This window comes from Zalophus californianus, chromosome 9, assembly GCF_009762305.2.
Source record: "Zalophus californianus isolate mZalCal1 chromosome 9, mZalCal1.pri.v2, whole genome shotgun sequence".
In the NCBI taxonomy this organism is placed as follows: Eukaryota; Metazoa; Chordata; class Mammalia; order Carnivora; family Otariidae; genus Zalophus; species Zalophus californianus.
In genome coordinates, this window is record NC_045603.1 from 7,251,467 (window position 1) to 7,271,235 (window position 19,769).

At 52.5% G+C, this 19,769-nt stretch overlaps 1 protein-coding gene across 2 annotated transcripts in view; it reads right to left on the bottom strand.

Moving 5' to 3' along the window:
- Positions 1-2,177: 2,177 nt before the first annotated feature.
- Positions 2,178-19,769, bottom strand: part of CCDC134 (coiled-coil domain containing 134) — a 35,135-nt gene continuing 17,543 nt past the window's right edge. Inside the window, exons 1-7 of one of the 2 annotated variants that reach the window (XM_027593875.2) lie at positions 18,993-19,236; positions 17,067-17,176; positions 16,061-16,182; positions 15,779-15,863; positions 13,172-13,353; positions 12,814-12,885; positions 2,178-4,698 (exon numbers count right to left, since the gene is read on the bottom strand). In XM_027593875.2, the coding sequence (XP_027449676.2) occupies positions 4,573-4,698; positions 12,814-12,885; positions 13,172-13,353; positions 15,779-15,863; positions 16,061-16,182; positions 17,067-17,176; positions 18,993-19,108 (813 nt within the window). In that variant the 5' untranslated portion in view covers positions 19,109-19,236 and the 3' untranslated portion in view covers positions 2,178-4,572. Of the gene's footprint in view, positions 4,699-12,813; positions 12,886-13,171; positions 13,354-15,778; positions 15,864-16,060; positions 16,183-17,066; positions 17,177-18,992; positions 19,237-19,769 lie in introns of those variants that run through there. The other variant, XM_027593876.2, reaches the window with a different exon arrangement.

The window sequence follows — 19,769 nt, forward strand, 5'->3', positions numbered from 1 at the left end:
ACTTTCTAAAAGCAATGCTAGTGCCCGAGACCACCACAGGCCTCCTGGGGTGTGTGTGACCCGGGCAGGAGCATTTTCACAGTGCCGCAGATTCTAACGCGCACCCCGCCCGCAGATACCCACTCCTTCAAGCACCTCCTTGCCCCATCTTGCAGCTGGTCACGATGTAAAGAAATGTGCAGACTAATAGGAATTTATCCTGTAGAATCAAAGTATGAGCGCTCAAACAAGTGCGCAAATATGTAAGTTCAGAGACGTTCACCACAAAGTCCTCCGTAACTGGGACAAATTGGGAAGCCCAATAAAGGAGTGGATGAACAAATTACATACACACAATGGGATGCCATGGCATCATTAAAGATTAGGTACACAAATGTCTACTGACGACTCTCACAATACATTGTTAAAAAGGGACCGTCTGTTTCCTAAGAGAGCGCACACAGGCCACGTGGGGCCAGACATGGATCCACTTATGTATGCAGTGTGACCTCCCGCTGCCTGAGTAACTGCTCTAAGCCTCAGTTTTAAAATCTCTAAAATGCAGGGAAAATAATGTCCTCTCAGAGTTCTGAAGATTAAATGAAATCATTTGCACATTCATTTGACAGTATTTATTAAACATCTCTGACAGGCAAAAAAGAGGCAGTTCCTTACCTCTGAGAGCTTCCAGTAGTGAAGGGAACAGACATTAAACAAGTAAAAAGCAGACAACGGTACAAGTAATCAAGGGAATGTACTGGGTGTGATGCAACTAACAAAGGACTCTGACATTTAAGATGAAACCTAAAATTCTGAAGAATCATGTCTGGTGTAGCCAGGGGAACAGATGATACGGGCAAAGGCCCTGAGGCAGGAGGAGCTGCTGCCCAGCCAGCACTTGGCATGAGGCCTGACATATAGGATGTGCCCATACACAATAGCTATGGTAATTGAAAAAATAGGGATCTGTGTGTTCACATTAAGGGCTAAAAGGCTGGAAGGCCCAACAGCTGAGTGTCAGTCATGATTACGGAGTGGTTGGATTTAGGGTGAATTTTATTTTCTTCTTGGTATTTTGGTATTGTTTAAGTTACTTCTTATAATGAACATGTATAAGAAAAACTGACTTATTTTGGGGGGAAAAAGGACAATGTTTCTTCGTTGTTTACATGCAGACTACACCCACTAGTCTCACCCTGAAACAAAACCAAACCCTGCTGCTCTGCTTGGAACCAGGCGTTGACTTGGGCAGTGCCACCTTCGACTGTGCCTCTCACAGGGCTCCCCACACCGAGGGGTGACTGTCTGCTGGCCTACCGTAACTCACTTTGGTCCAGCGCTCTCCCAACCCAGAGCCTCAGTAACCCCCTGCAGAGGGCTGCCTGAGCAGCAGGTCAGGTAAGTGGGCACAGCACCTCTCACCACAATTCCCCTCTGGACCTGCCCAGAGGCTGCGGTGCTAACAAAGTGGCCCGAGGGGGCACAAACGAAGGCTCAGTAGAAACTGCAGAAGAAAGCTAGCTGCGCCACATCCAGCCTCAGCAAAACACTGGCATTCTCCCTATGGCCCTGGATCCCAACTCATTAAACATCTCTTCCAGTTGGCGCCTTGCTCCGGCTGGGAGAACACAGACTGGCTCTCAGGGCTGGAGCAGCCTTAGATAAGTCACTCCTCAGGACCTGGGTTCTTCACCTGGAAAGGGAGGGACCAGACAACCACATACCCAGAGATCTACCACAGGTTGGGCAATTACTACAGGTCAGAGAAGTGAGCTCTGAATATGTTTTTTTTCATTTACTACCTTTGACGCCTCCCTTTTCAGGCCTCTGCTCACAGTGCCTGTCACCTTCTCCCTCCCCCAATCTTGCACGATTTAGTCGTCACTTCCTCCAGGATTAGGCAAGAACGTGTACCCCACGGTTTCCACAGAGATTAAGCTTGGGGATGGGAAACAAGTTTGCTTTTGGATAAGCGGAAACATAAGGACTGAGGGTTATCAGTGGCAAGAGGGCAGGTGCCATCAGCTTTGGGGTCTCAAGAGGATGCAGCTGCCAAGAAGAGCAGAGAGGAGAGACTAGGCTTAAAAAATAAAAAATGCTTTGGGGGCACCTGGGTGGCTCAGTCAGTTAAGCATCTGCCTTAAGCTCAGGTCATGATCTCATCTCAGGGTCCTGGGATTGCCCCCCGACCCCCCCACTCCACACACGGTGGGCTCCCTGCTCAGCGGGGAGTCTGCTTCTCCCTCTGCCCCTCCCTCTGCTCATGCTCTTGTGCTCTCCCTCAAATAAATAAATAAAATCTTAAAAAAAAAAAATGCTTCGTTTAAGGGGCAGGTGAGGAAAGAGGAGGAATCGGGAAGAGACAGAGCTGACTCAGACTGAGTACAGAGAACCAGGACAACAAAGCAGCCCAGAAGCCTGGAAGGATCATCTCAGAGAGCTTCCAACAACATTTCTCTGGGGGCAGTGACGGGACAGGAGAGGAAGATGCGGGGCTGGGATAAGGAGGGACAAGGGCTGTGGACCAGGGAGATTTTGCCCCTGGGGGTCATCTGGTAATGTCTAGAGACTGCTACTAGCATCTGGTGGGCAGAAGCTCCGAATGCTACGGATATCCTACAACACACAGGACAGCCGTCCTTATATACACAACAAAGAATTACCTGGCCCTAAATGTAAATAGTGCCACTGTTGAAAACCCCTGCCTCTGAGGATATAGGGGAGCTCCCAGACTCTCCAGGGGCGCCTCAGATTGGACTTGGAAGCTCAGCAAACGGGAACAGCATCCAAGAAGATGCTGAAAACACCACTGAAGACATCACTGTCGCCACCACTGGGCACCCCTGGTGTTAGTCTAGTCTGGTCACTAGAACCGCCCCCATCCCCTGCCCCACCGCTACCTCTGGTCCCAGCAGCCACTACCTCTACCAGCGCAACTCCCGCACAGGCTGGTACATCTGGTTGATGGCACAGGGCTCACAGGACTGAATCCTGGTTGCAAGGAAGCTTGACAAACAAGTGCCCTCGTTACACCTCCTGCTGAGGAAGTGGGAAAACTGCCTGCAGTAAGACGTAAGACAGAGTTCCAGGATCTAATAACCACAACAATGGCATCAAAGGGAAGGAGAGAGTGAGAGCAGAGCGGTTCTGTTTCTTTCTATGAAGGTGTCAGATGGGAAAACTTGGGCCCATTTGAGGATGGAGAGGAAGGAATCAACCAAGATGGAGAGGCTGAAGGTGTAGAAGGAAGAGCCTAGGAGGAGAGAGGAGCCAGATGGGACAGAGATGAAGATGCGTTAAGACTGGGCCCCTCTCTTTAGTTGTGCACACAGGGATGCTCAGCAAACCTAAAGGATGATAGAAGAACCATCAGAGAAGGGCATCTGTCACTGAGAAGCAGGCCCCAGCCTCTCAGAGAAGCAGTTTAGGGCTGGGCAGAGGGTTCAGACATTATCAGATTCATTTTGTCAATGAAGCCACGGCACAGGGAAGGGCTGGGCCAGAGTCACTCAGCAAGTCTGAGGGGCTGAGCCAAGACTCCAGTCTCTCTTGGACTCTCAGTATGGGGGGCTGCAGGGTTCTGGGATGGTCAGATGTCTCTCCCCTTTTAAGACACAGACCTAGCTTGGCAAGGTCAAAGAGACTGAACTGGAATTCCCACCGCAGCCCCTCCCTCCCCTGCCTGGGAGGGACACGATTAAAGGGTAGCTGCCCATGCAGGGCCTAATTCCCTTGCAGCTTCCCTGCTCTGTGGCCCCTGGTCTCTGCCATGGGGAGCTCTCTGACCAGTCCAGCTTGGGGCAGCCCTGCCATTACAAAGCACAGCCTCCTGCAGAGCTAGAGCCTATCCCCTACCCACAGGCCAAGGGTCTCCTGGGGTTGCCAGAGATGACACGTTGATTCTACCCTGCACCTGTTCAGGGACTATCCCCAACATCTGATGGGACAGAGATCATGCTGCTCTACGGTCTTTGGGTGAACACCTTTGGACACTCCTTCATGAAGGACAGTGCGGAGAAAGGACTAGGAGACCTAAGCCAAGGCCCTGCTTCACTGCCTTGCCAGGCCCCTGCCCCATGAAAGGGCTCACAGCTCCCTGGGGCCCAAACCGGCCTCCATTAGCCCAGAGGGTTTGCTGGCTTTTACTGTGTCTTTGCAGGGCGCTGGGACCTGTGCTGGGCAGCTCAGTGCCACAGTGGGGCCAGCAGCAGGCACGGCACTTCCACAAGTGGCTCAGAGCCCAATTCTGCTCCCTCCTCATGAAGGGCAGCAGCCAGCTGGCCAGCAGTCCTAACCCAAAGGGAGAGTCCAGCCTGGGATCCTTCCAGCCTCGCCCAGCATCTCGACATGGTTTGATCTGCAGCATGGCATCCTCTGAAGACGCCCTTGGCACCCTCTCCAGGGAGGACCCTGGAAGCAAATTCAGTCCTCTGTGGCCCAGTCACTTCTGTTACGGCGCAGAGCCGGCTCCAGGGGGCTGAGCAAATGCCACTTCCCCTTTCACAGGGGCCAGCTCTCACCACCAGTCGATGCCTCCGCCTCTTCCTCCAGACTTGTCTCCTCCTGGCCCCTTGAGCCCTGGGCTGTTCCCAGCTATAACTCCGACTGGGATCTTGAGATCCGTGGGCCCTTTCGGATCTCTTTCCGCTTCTCCTCTTTCTTCCTGCGTTTCTCCTCCTCCCTCAGGGCCTTCTGGAAAGGGTCGGTGCTGGAAATGAACTGAGAGAAGAACAGAGCAGTCTGGTTTAGTCCGCCAGCAGCGAAGAGTTTGCTCTGAGTTAGGCTGCTATGGGCTTGTGGCGGTGGGAAGACTGCCTAGACACAGGCCCTGCCCTCAGGGAGCCCGCAGACAAGATGGTTCAGTGAGCCTGGGGGAAGCGGCTTAGAGGGTCCTTGAAAGATAGCCAGGAGCTCGCCAAGCAAACAGGGTGAGGGAAGAAAAGGACATTCCAGGCAGAGGGGCACGTGCTGGGGTGTGAACCTGCATGGGGCTCCTCCTCTCAGGGTGAGGGGGCTGAGTGCCCAAGACAACCATGGACAGCCGCCCCCCCACCTGTGCCACACCCCTGAGGAGGGGAGGGCAGCCAGAGAGCACAAGAGACCACAGGCATCCCGTGGCTTGCGAACAAGCCGCAGATAAGCCCAGGCAACGGAGTACACCCACAGGAAGCAGTGGGTCAGAGGTCAAACTGGCAGAACCTGAAAAAGAGGTGGAAAAGAAGACGGTAGGGCCCAGGCTCATGGCTTCCACGGTGCATGGATGGTGGTCCTGGTGAGGAGACAGGAACACAGGGCGAGCCAGGGGGGAGGAGGAGGACTTCGGTGGAGGCATTCCTCAACTGCAATCCCCGGGGCTTCTGCTGTCTGCAGACTGGCTCATCTAAACCCTGGCTTCTGTTAGGAGCCGATGTCAGTTACCGCTCACATCTGCATCTCCGTATCTAAATGCCGCTAGATGTCCCAAACAAGCCCCAGACTTGGCACGGCTCCATCTCCCCAAGCCCCAGTCCTTTTCCAGTGTCCCTGTCCTTGCGAACAGCAGGGCTCCACACCCCCACCTCTCTCCCTCCACAGGAGTCCTTGGCCAAGGCCTGGCTCAGTGTAACTCCTAAGTCTCTCTCAAATTCATCTACTTCTCTCCGTCTCTCCTATCGCTAACCCCATCGCCACCTCCACCTCCCTCGCCATGACTCTCGGGGCCTTCCAAGGCTCTCTGCACCCACCTGGCTCCCTCTCGAGCCATTCTCCTCACTGCAGTTAGCTCTTTTCAAAAATGCAAATCTGACCATGACACACTCCTGCTTAAACCCTTCTGTGACTCTGCATTACTTTCAGGATCAAGTTCCACACGCTGCATCCGCAGGCCCCCGTTGCCCACCGCTTTGCTCCTCCCTCACGCTCCCCGCTTCGGGTTCTCGGATTCCCTTGTTGCTCCCACTTCCAGGCCTCCGCAGGTGCTGTGGTCCGGGCCCAGAATGCTCTTTCCAGCCCCTGCGCCCTTAGCCACGTTAGTTCCACCCTCAGGGATCTGCCCGGATTCCTGGCTGGGGCTGGGGCTAGCCCCTCCCTCATGATCACACGCTTCGTGCCTGTCGCCCCCACTGGAGAACACTCTCTGAGGACGGGAGGATCATGTCAGGTGTTGCTCACTGTGCCATCACTCCCTAGCACAGGACCTGCCTGGCTTATAGACGGCACTCAGTATGTATTTTGTAAATGAACGAATGAATCATGTTAGAATATGAAATGCTGTAACAGTACCCCAAACTCAGGTTAACTATGCTGTGAAAGATGCCCATCTTATTTGTTCTTAGGGCAAATGTGACAAATGTTTCATCAAGGTAGACATTAAAAACAAACTAGAAGTTCTACCTTGTGGAGCAATCTACCTGCCATGTTAGATTGAACTATGAGACAGGAAGATGGGGTGAAATCAGAGAAGTGTGGCCCAGAAAGGGTAGGTGATGTGCTTAGGTCACACAGCAAGTGGGAGGTACAACTGGGACTAACCCCCAGGCCTTCCACCTCCCCGGCCAGTGTCCCCCCTACCACACTCTGCCTCCTGTGTCTAGGAGTTAACGCTGATCCTCTCGGGAGGGATGAGCAGCTGGGAGCTGGAAGCACACCCCCACCCCCACCCCCACCCCCCAGTCACAAGAGGATCCCAGACCCTGTGGCTCTGGCTGGGGTAGAGCAAGTCAAAAGATCCGGGCCCTCCAACCCCAGCTGGCTCAGCCTCACCAGGAAAGCCCAAACCTGGCTCAGTCAGAAGAAAAACACTGCCTTTCCTTTTCCCAGACCCCTTCCCGACAAGGCCTAACTAATGCCTACTTGAAATTCCTGATGCTAACCTCAAGCAGGCCCTTCATGCGGCCTGGCAATCCAGGATGTCTCCCTGGCCCGCTCACTCAGCCGTTCTCCTAGACACACCTTCTCGAGCCCCCAACCCTGCTCCACTCCTTCCCCACAAACCACTGCAGAGGACAGAAGCACTCACAAGACAACTTCCACAAGCTCTCACCTCCACACCCGCCACCCCAGCTGCTTCTGTGCCCAAGCTGCTCTTGGAGGCAAGGCCGACCCTTCCCCTGGGCGCCCAGCAACTCTCCCCTGCCTTACTCGCTCAGGGATGAAGCCCTCGCACCCCTGCACCATCAATTCTTCCTCCCTCCTGCGCTGTCCCCACCAACATGCCGAGTCTCTCCCACCTGATGAAAATCTCCCCCTCCAGCTATTCTCCCACTGGTCTGTTCCCCTTGAAAGGAAGGCTCTTCAAAGGTAGTCTGCACTTGCTGTGCCCATTTCCTTGCCTCTTATTCTCTTGAAATCCGATCTTTGTCCCCACTGCTCCACCAAAACAGCTTCTACTAGGATCTCTGATGGCCACTGTCCATGTTCCTAAATCCAGTGGCCGGTTCTTAGGCCTCATGCTCCTCAGCCAACCAGCAGATTCTACAAGTCGCTCATTCCCTCTTTGCTACGCTTTCCTCACAGGGTCTCTGGGAAACGATCCTCTCCTGCGTTTCTACTCTCTCACTGACTGTCACTCTGGGACTTCTTTGCTGGTTCCTCCCCATCCTCCCTCCTCTACCCGCAGGCACATCCCAGACCTCAGCCCTCTGGGCAGTGCTCTATCTGCCCTGGGGTGATGGGACAGAACCTGTGCCGTGGCTCTGCGTTCCTTCTTTCACAGGCATGACTCGTATTTGCAGCCCCAGCTTCAACCTCAAATCTAGAGTCGTATTTCCGATTGCCTCCTTGATATCTTCATTCAGATGCTCACCGGGTCCAGAAACACAGTTTTGATCTCCAATCCAGGCCTCAACCTGGTCCCACCCACAGTATGCCCATTTTAGAAAACGGCAGCCCCATTCTTCCATGTGTGCAGGCCAAAAGTCTTCTACTCCTTCCTAATGAGTCTCTCATGCCACATCTGCTTCCTTAGCTAATCTTACTGGCTCTACCTTCTAAACAACCAGAAGCTCACCATCCTCACTGTTGTCACCCTGGTTTAAGCCACCATGAACTCCCATATGGACAAGCACAGTAGCCTCCTCGTCAGTGTCCCTGTTTCCCACCCTGGTCCCCTAAACTACCCTCCACCCAACAGCCAGGCTGATCCTTTAAAGGGGGTAGTCGGAGCCCGTCACCCTGCTCTCTATGTGTCTCAGAGTAAGTGCCAAAGCCCCGAGGAGAGGCCCCCCAAGGGTCTTGTGATCTGGCCTACTCTGACCTTACCTTTTCACATCCTCCCTTCCCCCAAATATGCTTCCAATTCCAGGCCTTTGCACTTGCTGCTCCTTCAGCTGGGAATGTTCTTCCCCCAGGTACACGGCTGGCTCCCTCACCTTGTTCAGGTCTTTTCAATAAGACCTTCTGTGTCTGAGTCACATGAAGTAGCAATTGCACCTCCACCTTATCCCCGAATCCTTCACCACATTCCCCTGCTTTTTTTCACCACCTACCATATTGTATGTTTTTTACTGACTATCTCCCAGGAGAGCAGGGCTAGTCTGCTTCTCTCATGGCTGGGATTTAGTAGATGCTCACTGAATGATAAATAAATGCATGTGCTATGCCTCTGAGCCTTTGTGCAACTAGTCCCTCTGCCTGGAAGGTTTTCCCCAAGATGGTGCCCCGGGCAAGTCTACCTTATCCCAGAGCCTCCACCACCCACCTGCTGCGGCAGGGTCAGGTTCCCTGTCAGGGGTTCTACGGCTCACCACACTCACGCTCTCCTCTTCCCCTGGTACAGTGATCACGCTAGATCAGGACTGTTTCCCTGTTGCCTTCCCCAACAGACTGTAAGCATATGAAGGGCAGGGAGAGGGCCAGCTCCCTCTGGATGGGGGCAGTGGCCAGCATACAGCCTGATACAAGTTCGTTCTAGTGATGGGTACATAAGCAGTAGGAGAGGACTCCCAGAGCACTCCCTATTGTGGAGAGTGCATGCGGGGAGCTGAGTAAACCTGAACTACTGCTGGTGGGACAGGTCCACACTGGAGGCCAAACAGTGAGTCAAATCTTTAGACTGTCCCCAGCCAATGAGAAGTAAGGCAAGGATGTTGCTGTTATGGTTATTTCCAAGCAGAGCACACTGGGACAAAATCAAACTAAATCTATCCTAGAACCCATTCTCTCTGGTGCATGCTCTCACCCTCCTCTGTGTCAGAGGCATTCATGACCTACAGGGCAAGGAGAGCCAGCGTCACAGCAATAAAGCATCTCGGTGGGGGCCCCTCGCCGGGAAAGGCAACCTGCCATGGCCTTAAGTGTCCTTGCATATTCTTGCTGGGTATGCCCTGACTGCTCTTATACTGGCCATTTATCTGGGTTGCAATAGAAGCAAGCAACCTCGAGGGATGTTATGTGATGGTGTGACAGTAACCCTAGGAGGGAAACCCACATCTCCCATTCTGCTGCCTGAAGCAAAGCCACTGGTTCAAGGGAGCCCTTGATTCAGAGGTTCCCCTAAATACTCGCGCCTGGTCCACTGATTGTTCACCTAAATTAAGAGCTAATGATGCTGTCCAGAAGAGTTAACATGGCCAGACTGACTGCTATCCTTTGAAAGACCTGCTTCTAAGGTTGGATCTTGGCTGGTGTCTGGAAATTTGGATTTGGGGAGGGCTCCCACCACCCTAAGTACTGAGTGGCTCACTGAGCCTAAACTTTGCAAACAATGTGGTTTATGCTGAACACCTGCTTTTCTCCTGGGGGTCTGGAATTCTGGTATGCACTGGGCAGAGGGTGCCTAAGTGACCAGCTCCCAATAAAAACTCTAGGCACTGAGTCTTTAATGAGCCTCCCTGACAGACAGCTTCTCACAGGTCACATCTTATTGCTGGGGGAATGAAGTATGTTCCTGGGGGACTCCATTGGGAGAGACTCCTGGAGGCTTGCACCTGGTTTCCCTCAAACTTCACCCCATGAGCCTTTTCCCTTTCCTGATTTTGCATTGTATCCTTTCGCTGTAATAAATTACAGCCATGAGCACTATACACTCAGTCCTCATCAAACCTGGGGACGCTTTTGGGAACCCTGGACACTGGTGTTTATTGGCGGCGGCAGCCATCCAGCCCCAGTGACAATGCTGGAAGACTAACTGCCATCAAGGCCAGTAAGATAATGATCTGAATTAGAAGCCACACCACCCTTGCCTAGATAATATTCTTAACACCATGCACATTATATTTCTACGGACTGTCATTAGCTCTTAGCCATCTGGCCTGCCGCTCAAAAGACTATAGACCGGCAGATCAAAGACAACCATTCTTCTCTGGGGCCACAAACTATGGAAACAAACTGGTTGAGAGTTTAACAGTCCAGGTCACTTGCTTCGATGCCCATCATAAGGCCCATTCTCTGATGAGACCAACCAGAATCAAAACACTGATCAAGACTACACTGCCCAGTTAACTGGCACTGCCACCTAAATGCATCATTGCCCTAGATGTGGCAACATACCTGCCACCATGGATGGGCACAGAGCAGAGGACTCCGTATTTCTGGCTTGACTGCCTAGAGTCCCTGTTGGTTGGGATGGTATGACCTGAGATCATTAGGATAATGACCACTTGGTTGAATATGTTCCCTCCAGGTCTCCCTACAGTGGCTCATGGGACCCAAGATGGAAGATACAATGTGTCTCTGAATGTTGTGTAAAAATGCCCTTGTCCCATTCACATCTGACCCTTCTGGATGAAAGAAAGGTCCAGGTGAGAGTAGGCGAGGATTGGAGAAAAAGTGGAATTATACGTCCTGGGATGTGACACCCTGATTTTGTAGCAATAATCTTAGTATCTGGGGAGGGAACAATTAATCTGGGTCTCTTAGATCCAGCACCGCCACTTGGCAAACAATCCTAGGATCTGCCCAAGCCAAGTGGCAGCTGCAGCTGACAATCTGATCAGCTGTTGGGTGCGTCACTCTCAACCTTGTGATAGGAAAACTCACACGGACATGGTTGGTAGTGAACTACTCTAATGTGCTTGATGCCATCAAAAGCAGCTCCCGAAGTGACCCTGTGCAGACACACGCAGCAGTACGACCGTTTTAATCTGACAGATACAAATGCATCTGCTTCTCCTGATGCCTAAGTGACCTTCCATTATGCCAAGTAGGGCAACTGAGGCTGCAACTCCATAGGGACATTGCCCTCAGGGCTCAGGCCGATAATATAATGGTGACTCCAATCAAGTAGTAACATGTGGGAAACAGTGGGCCATGAAACGTCTCTTTACTGGGGTGCCTGGGTGGCTCAGTCAGTTAAGCAACCAACTCCTGATTTTGGCTCAGCTCTTGATCTCAGGGGTGTGAGATGGAGCCCTGAGTCCCATGTCAGGCTCCATGCTAGGCGTGGAGCCTTCTTGAGATTCTTTCTCTCTCTCCCTCTGCCTGCCCCGCCCCCCGCCCACTAGCATATGCATGTGCGCACACTCTCTAAAAAAAAAAAAAGAAATGTCCCTTTACTGGGGATGAGGACTGCTTTGGGTCCATCTATTGCTCCCTGTAATTATTGACAATGACATCAAAGATCAGCAGGTCAGTCTAAACTCTTGCATGGACGGTAATGGGTAACTGACTGGCCTCAGACCACGTTCTGATTATCTAATATAAGACCTACTGGCCCGCCCAGGACTTATCATGGCTGGCTGAGTCTGCCATGCTGGAGGATTGAGATCAAAACCGCAGGTTGGCTTCATCCTGCTGCTTAGAGTCCTGTTGATGGCAGCCTTAATCAAATGGCAGTATGAGACAAACTGAACATATTTGATCCTAGCCTCTACCTATCAGACCAATCAGACTGAACAACACATTCATGTGGAAATTTAAGTTAAGCCAAGAGGGCTGAGGGGTGAACTGTGGGGGAGGCAATCAACCACAGCCCTGAGCATCCCTGAATGTTCTCACTGGGTACACCAAGAAAGCAAAGCCCTGATCACCTCTGTCTGGGCCATTTGTCAGGACAGCTTGCAGAGAACAACCTGGAAGGGTGACATGATGACTGCCCCCAAAGAGCAGGTTTGCTTCTGTTCACTATAAAGGCTGTGATATTCACAGCTTCATGCAAACCCACCGCATGCACGGCATCTGCCTGGGCCCCTCTGGGTCACCCCTGGGTGACTTGGGGAACATGGGGAACCCACATGACCAGGCCAACAGTCTGGATATTGCTTTTGTTGTAATAAACTCTGATGTCTCTGACCTGTCAGCATCCATGAAACAGTAGCAAGCTAAAATCCTAGACCCCTCACGGACCCTGACACTCCCCTATACCAGAGGAGAACCTGGGATTTGTCAAGTCCAGTCCTCCAGCCTTTCCTGCCCCTGCTGCCCTGCCCTGCCACCTCTGAATCCCCCCCGACCCACTGTGTGTGTCCCCATCTGTCACCCTACCCTGCAGCCTTCAGCCCTCAGAGCCCATCTCAGTCCCCTAGGATGAAAGTATATGCAGGAATGTGAGACAGAAGCCTGGCTGAGCACTCAGAGGCTCAAGGGCAGAGAAGCATGGCCTGACCTCCTCGGCATCCACTTGATGTTGGATGCCTAGTGTACATTGGGATGGGTGTGTTCACAGCCTCTGACTGCCCCCCCCACAGCTGGGGTCCATACCCCATGAAAAGATAGGGAGCCTGAGGCTAAGACAGGGGCAGTGGCTTGCCCAAAGGCACCAAGGAGCAAGTGATGATACGTGCATCCAGACCCAAGCATGTCTGGCTCCAAGTCGAAAGCCCTCACGCTCCATTCACGGTGCCCCAGCCTCTATATGACCTGGCTTCCCATGACCCAGCAGAGGCAGAGTAGACATGGCCATAGGCCCCAGCAGCTTACCTCTGGGCGGTCTACTTTAAATGGGTTCTGGAAGTCAGAGTCTTTCTCGCTGATCCCCAGCTCCTGGGCCATCTGTGGACGAGGAAAAGTTAGTCATCGTCTGCCTTCTCCTGACTCCTTACCCACGGCCACTCTCTCCATGGTGGGACCCAGGCCCAAGGCTTAGGCAGATGTGGAACAGGTGATGACCCCTAGGGACCCAGGTCATCACAGACGGGATCTCAAGGTGCCCTGAGGCTTATCACAGAAAACACAACCAAGGGCTGACATTCAGGCCCAATTGAAGGCAGATGCAAGGTTCATGATACACCACCAGGCAGAGGGCTCCTGAACCTCCTCTGCCCCAGTCAGTCCTTACCAGGCCAAGGATGGGCGAGTGGGGCCCCTGGTCAAACACGCCCGACTGGTTGCAGAAGCTGATGCCCCAGCGGATGAGGAGGTTCCAGTTGGAATTGTGGTCAAAGTAGTGGTGCACAATCCTCGGGAAGCGCAGCACCACATCACCGAAGAAGGCCGTGTTCTCCACTACTTGGGAGAAAGCTGGCGAGAGGATCCTGATGAGTGGCCTGGGCACATGCCCTTCTATTGCCCGCCTGGCCAGCCCCAGCCACCCTTCAGAGAACGGAAGCCCACTAAGCCTACTAATGAGAGAAGGGAACTGTGCCCGCTCTCCACAGGTGCTGACCACGTGTGCAGTGCATGTTAATGGCTTTATGTCCACCAGATCACTGAATCCTCAAAACCACCTCGAGGGAGCTATAGCTACTATTCCCATTGCACAGATGGGAAACTGAGGCTCAGATGGCTGGTGAGTGGCAAATCTGGGCGGCAAACCCAGGTTTAATTCCAAAGGCCATGCTGTATCTCATTTGTTGTGGGGACCAGAGAGGTGGATGCCTCTTTTGTACAAGACGACACGTGTCACATGAAGCTTGGCTGGGTCTGACTTCCCCAACTTGGCCTCAAACTATCCAGAGCCAGGGGCGCCTGGGTGGCTCAGTCGGTTAAGCGTCTGCCTTCAGCTCAGGTCAGGATCCCGGGGTCCTGGGATCGAGCCCCGCATCGGGCTCCCTGCTCGGCGGGAAGCCTGCTTCTCCCTCTCCCACTCCCCCTGCTTGTGTTCCTGCTCTCGCTATGTCTCTGTCAAATAAATAAATAAAAATCTTAAAAAAAAAAAAAAACTATCCAGAGCCAGGCTCCATTGTTAACACAACTGCAGTGTATGGGAGGAGCAGGTCTATTAGGATGACCAGGGAACACAATAGGGTTTGTTTTTGTTTTTAAAGCTTTCCAATTTTATTTTTACTTTTTAAAAAGATTTTTATTTATTTATTTGAGAGAGCAAGAGAGAGGCACACGCATGAGCTCGGGGGACAGGCAGAGGGAAAAGGAGAAGCAGACTCCCCACTAAGCAGGGAGCCCGATGTGGGACTCAACCCCAGGACCCTGGGATCATGATCTGGGCCGAAGGCAGATGCTTAACCAACTGAGCCACCCAGGCGCCCCTTTATTTTAAAAGCTTCTTGAGATTTATAGTAAAATAACTTTAGACTTCCATCATACATCATAAAATTCCTTCACTTGGCTTTCCCTAATGTTATCATCTTACATAACCATTGTACAACTATCTAAACAAGGGAATTAACATCGATACTAATCATTAGACCTTAACTGAATTTCACCAATTTTCCTACTAATGTCCTTCCTCTAGTTGACAGATCAGTTCAGACTAAGTTAGTGTGCCCATCACAGCAGCAGGTCCCCCCGCCCTTGGCTATCATGAAATAGAACTACATACCCAGCCCTACTGTAAGTCCCTGTTTGAGCCATACCTGCAGATAAGGCCCAGGCAACCCTCACCAGCACTGGCCAGGCCACACTGAGAGATAAGTGGACTCCTCCAAAGATATGTCAGGTTGGGTCCAAGACAAGTGGAATAGGGACCTCTGGGTTTCAGAACAATCTTGAACCTCAAAGAACTCAGGAGTTAGCCTGGTTTACAGGTTAGCAAAAGCAAACCACTTGCCCTCTTTTATCTGGAAAACGGAGGCAACAGTGCCTTCCTCAGAGCGGAGATTTGAGATGGTGTTTGTAAAGTACCCATCATTTAATATATAAGCGCTATTTTCATCCTCTCTCAGACAGGGTAACCTAACAAGTTTTATTATTAGAATATAACCAGTTAACCGGAGAGAGGGGGAATTACCACAGAACAATTCTTGGAAGAGGGGATGAACAGACACACAGAACATTATCTTACTTATCTGTTCTTCCCACCTTGTCTCAGAAAGGATTTAAGGGGGTTGGGGCTTTAAAACAGTAGTAAAGGGCGCCTGGGTGGCTCAGTTGGTTCAGCTATTGCCTTCGGCTCAGGTCATGATCCTGGAGTCCTGGGATCGAGTTCCGCATCAGGCTCCCTGCTCAGCAGGGAGGTCTGCTTCTCCCTCTGACCCTCCCCCCTCTCATGTGCTCTCTCTCTCTCATTCTCACTCTCTCAAATAAATAAATAAAATCTTAAAAAAAAAAGAAGTATTAAAAAAAAAAACAGTAGTAAAGAGCACTCTTAACTGCCCCCACTGGCCAGTCTCTTCAATAGAGCTCAGTTTTTTTCTCCTATAAATGGGAACAACCCTTGCCTTCTCTACCACAAGGGTCAGGATGGTAGAAAGGGCAAGAATCCTTGAGGTAGGGTCACGGGTAGAGGTTTCTCCCTGTTTCGCTTGCCCCAACCACAGTACAGTGCAAAGGAAATATCCATGTCAGGGGCCCAGAAACGGGCTCTGAAGCCCAGAAAATGCCCAGAGAAATATGGATTAAGTATCCATACACCCAAGGGGACCACTTGGAAGGTGTTATAAGAGGATACTTCCAGAGAAAAAGAGAGCGAGAAGAATAGGAGGGAAGGAGCAGCTAGAGAAGATCAAGGTGGTGGGGAAGAGGAAAGGGGAAGATGGGAAGACCATACCATCCTTCAGTTTCTCGTCCTGGGGGAAGGGCCCATCTGGGAGCACATCTGCAGCAATGAGCACTGTCCGCGAGTCCTCCAGCACCTGAGGGAACCCCACCCGGGCTGAGTGGCTTTGCAGAGCCCTTCACAGATGGTCCTATTTATTTAAACCCTATTTCCAATCTTTTGTGCATGTAGTTCCCCTCAGTGAACACCAGCACTTTAAGGAACTCCTACCCATCCGTCAGTGCCCAGATCGAAGACTGGGCCTGCCGTGAGCTGCCCCACACCCACACGCACCTTAAAGAGCCCCCTGAGCATGACATCAAGAATCTTGTACTGCTGGTGGACATCGTTTAGGTGTGCCAGGTTTTTCAGGGCCAGCAGCTGTTCTCGCCGTTTCACCTCAAACATCTTCTTGTCTGAGCAGCATGAAGTTAAGGGGCTGGCACCCATACTCCTGCCTGGACAATCCAGTGGCCTCAGTCCAGAGGGCCCATTCCCAACCAGCAAGTATCTGCAAGGGCCACAGATGCCCATGGCTGAGACACTCCCCCTCTCCCCACACCTCCGGGGAAGAAACAAACTAAGAGGCATGGGCATCCTGCAACCTATCCTCCGTCCATTTCACATAGGATTCTATATCCAACACCTGAACACAACCCTCAGGACCTGGCTCCTGCCCTCCCCTCCCCATGGTCTTCCTTTTACTTGCTGCAACCATTCCCTATTCCCAGAACCTCCACTCCTCTGCTTACACTGTACATGTCACCTGGGATGCCACTGCCCCCCCCCCTTCTCCATGAGTTTCTGTTCTTTCAAGACCCAGTTCAAAAGCCACAGCACCATGTTTCTCCCTGCCCCTCTTCCCCAGCCATGGTTCATTAAAGTGCGGACTACAGAGTACAGCGTGAGGTCTGTGAGTTCCTCAAAGCCAGGGATTGACTGGTCCTAACTCTTCTTTGTGTCCCTAAGGTCTGGCCCAGAGCAGGTAGCCCAGTATGCCAGGGCCTGACTCTCCACCCAGGGTCTCACCCACAAGATGCAAAGCACATGCACAATCCTCAGAGCCCTTGTGGCTCTGAGAAGTATGCCTTGCCTTCTCCATTTAACATATGGGGAAACTAAGGATCAGAAGAGAACTGATTTGATCAAGGTTTGGTTAGAGCACCTCACCTTTTCTCCCCTGTTCTCACAGTCTGGGTCTGCTCCAACCCTGGAATCCAAGGGGTTGTGGGTACAGAAAGACTGTTTATAGACCCCCTCAGAAACAGCTTATTAACCCCACCTCCACCCCAAAGGATACAGATCTGCAGGCTCGGGTCCAGGGAGGTCTTCAGGGTGTCTGTGACTCCCGTCCCAGACAACAGCAGGACAAAGAAGAACTGAAGAAGATCCATATCCAAGATCCTAGAGCTAGGAAAGCAACCCAGAGAGAGGTGAGATCCAGAGCTTGGTTGTATAAAATAAAGAGTGCAGGTAAACAGCAACTTCCTGACATGGCATGGCCTCCAAATACCAAGAATCCAGCTTTGGGGAGCCCTGGAGCCCCAGTTTCAGCCCAGGGCCTGTGACCACCAGACACACAATAAACACCGTGGGATGGTAGAAGGGAGGAAAACAGATAATATTGGCAATATAAGGATGCTTAGCACACAGGGGTCAGTGTCTAGAACCCTGGGCTAGAGTCCGAGCTCTGCCTCTGTCTGTGGGCCCTGGGGCAAAGTGCTCAGCTTCTCTGAGCCTCAGTTTTTTCACCTGTAAAACAGAAATAAGGAAGTCCCCTCCTTGCTGTAGGGAGAAAGAACTGGGTGAGGCATTATGCCTGGGGAAAGGGGCTGGTCATTACTATTCCCTTTCAACACACCCCATCCTGGACCCCAGGAAGGTGTCTGGTTAAGGACGCCCAGGCAGTCAGGGGAGTTGTGAAACTTCTGCAGTTTCTCTCCCTCTCTGACTTCTGTCCTCAGAACAGAAGAAGGGGCCTGCCTGGTTGGCTCAGTCAGTGGAGGATGCAACTCTTGATCCTGAGGTTGTAAGTTCAAGCTCCACACTGGGTGTAGAGATTATTTAAAAATAAAATCTTAAAAAACAAAAAAGACAGAAAAAGGGATTTGGGGCGGGAAAGGAGGAGGCACAGTCTTGGGTAAGAAGGCTGCCTGCCACTCACTCACTCTGGAACCACAGGCACCACAAACACCACCTGTTCTTATTCAAGCACCATTCCCTAATTATTTTTTAAGTACCACATTCAAGGCACTGTTTTAGACCTGGGAATACAGCAGTGTCTAAGACCAACAAAAATCACTGCATTCATGGTACTTATGTCCCTAGTAGGGGAAACAAACAATCAATCAACTTGTAAAACAAGCACAGAAGGATGAGGGAGCTGGTGAAACACACACTGAAACACAGTGGTCAGAGGAGGCCTCACGCTCAGATGACAGCTGCCCAATTTTACCAATGTGGGAACCAAGGCACAGAAAAGTGAGGTGATTGCCCAAAGACACTCAGCTATTCCCGGGCTAATGAGATTCTAAATGAGTATAGGCTACCTCAAAGCTGCCACTGTACTAGCAGGACACCTGCTCCAGGGGAAAGACGCTCAGTGATTGACAGAGAGCCTGCAGAGGTCATTCAGAGAACCGCCCCGGTGCCACCCTACGAGGATGAGACAACTGAAGCTTCAAGAATGGGAAGGAGTAGTCCAAGTTCACCCAGGACAACCTGCCTTCCAACATCATACTCTAGACTCAAGGGAACCAGACCCGGGCTAGGGCAGAACTTGAAGCCAGGGGCTATCAGACAGCCGGTAATGACCGAAGCGGGAAAAGTGGGAAAGGAAAACCGAAAAAGCAGATTGCGTGGAGACGGATCCTGCTTCTTCTGTTACTCCCACTTACCCTGCCTCCCAATCCCGCTCCCCGCCCGGTGCGTTTCCAGAGCTCTTCCCGGCCGGGTACACGACTCTGAACCCATTCTGTAAGGGTGACATGGCGATGGCGGGCTGAGCCGGCTACGTGGGACTCGCGGACCCAGCTTGCTGCCCCGAGCCTTTGGGGCGCCCAGAGGAGAGAACGAGTCCTTCCAAACAGAAGCGTTCGGGGCCGCGAATCTCATCCCCTACCCCCAGCAGCCCTTGGTCCCTGCCCCCCAGCCCCACCAGGCCCTTGGTCCCTGCCCCCCAGCCCCACCAGGAGCCCGCCCTCCCGGGACCCCCGCCGCCACCTACCAGGCAGGTCGGTGCGGGAAGGGGCGTGCGGATAAGACGGCGGTGCGCAGCCCGGCTCTAGGGTCCACGGGGCGAACAGCAGAGGCGCGGAACCTCACACTAGGCGCCAGCAGCATCGCAGGAACCTCCAAGCACCGCCCCCGGCCAATGAGCGCGAGCCGCGACGGCCCCTCAGCTGACCTCACTTCCGGCCCCGCCCCGTCCCCAGCTCCGTAAACCGGAGTCTAGTCCCGCCCACCTCGTGCCGGGGCGTGATTGTCACTCTGTCACTGTCAGATTGGAGGAAGTTAAGTCTGCGGGAGTCTGGGCCCGACGCAAAGGGCGCGTCTGCGGACTGGGGCCCTGACCGAAACTTTTCATCAGCTGACAGTGTCTTTTAAACTGTAGTTGACAGGATCAGTTTGGTGGGTCACGACTAGCAGTTTTTTTGTTTTTTTTTTAAGAAATCGGCAGTGCGAAGTTGGTGCATCCCCTGCTCGCCTCTCCAGTCCACCAGCTTCTAAACCTAGTTCGTTAGGGGCCTCCCTACCCGTTCATTAGGACGGAGTTCAGACCAGTTTTGTGCAGGGTCCGTACAACCAAGCCCGAGGAGTAGGGTGGGCTGCCCAGGTACCGGCACCCAGGTGTGTGGGGGGCGGGGACAGGGGGCTCGGCAGGCGGACAGGGAGCCAGAGGCGCAGTGGGCTGAGCTGGGCACAGGGAGCAGGCACAGTTGTGGAGAGCAGACCTTTGAAGAACACGTGGTAATCAAATACAAGCTCTGGGGAGGGCCCACGG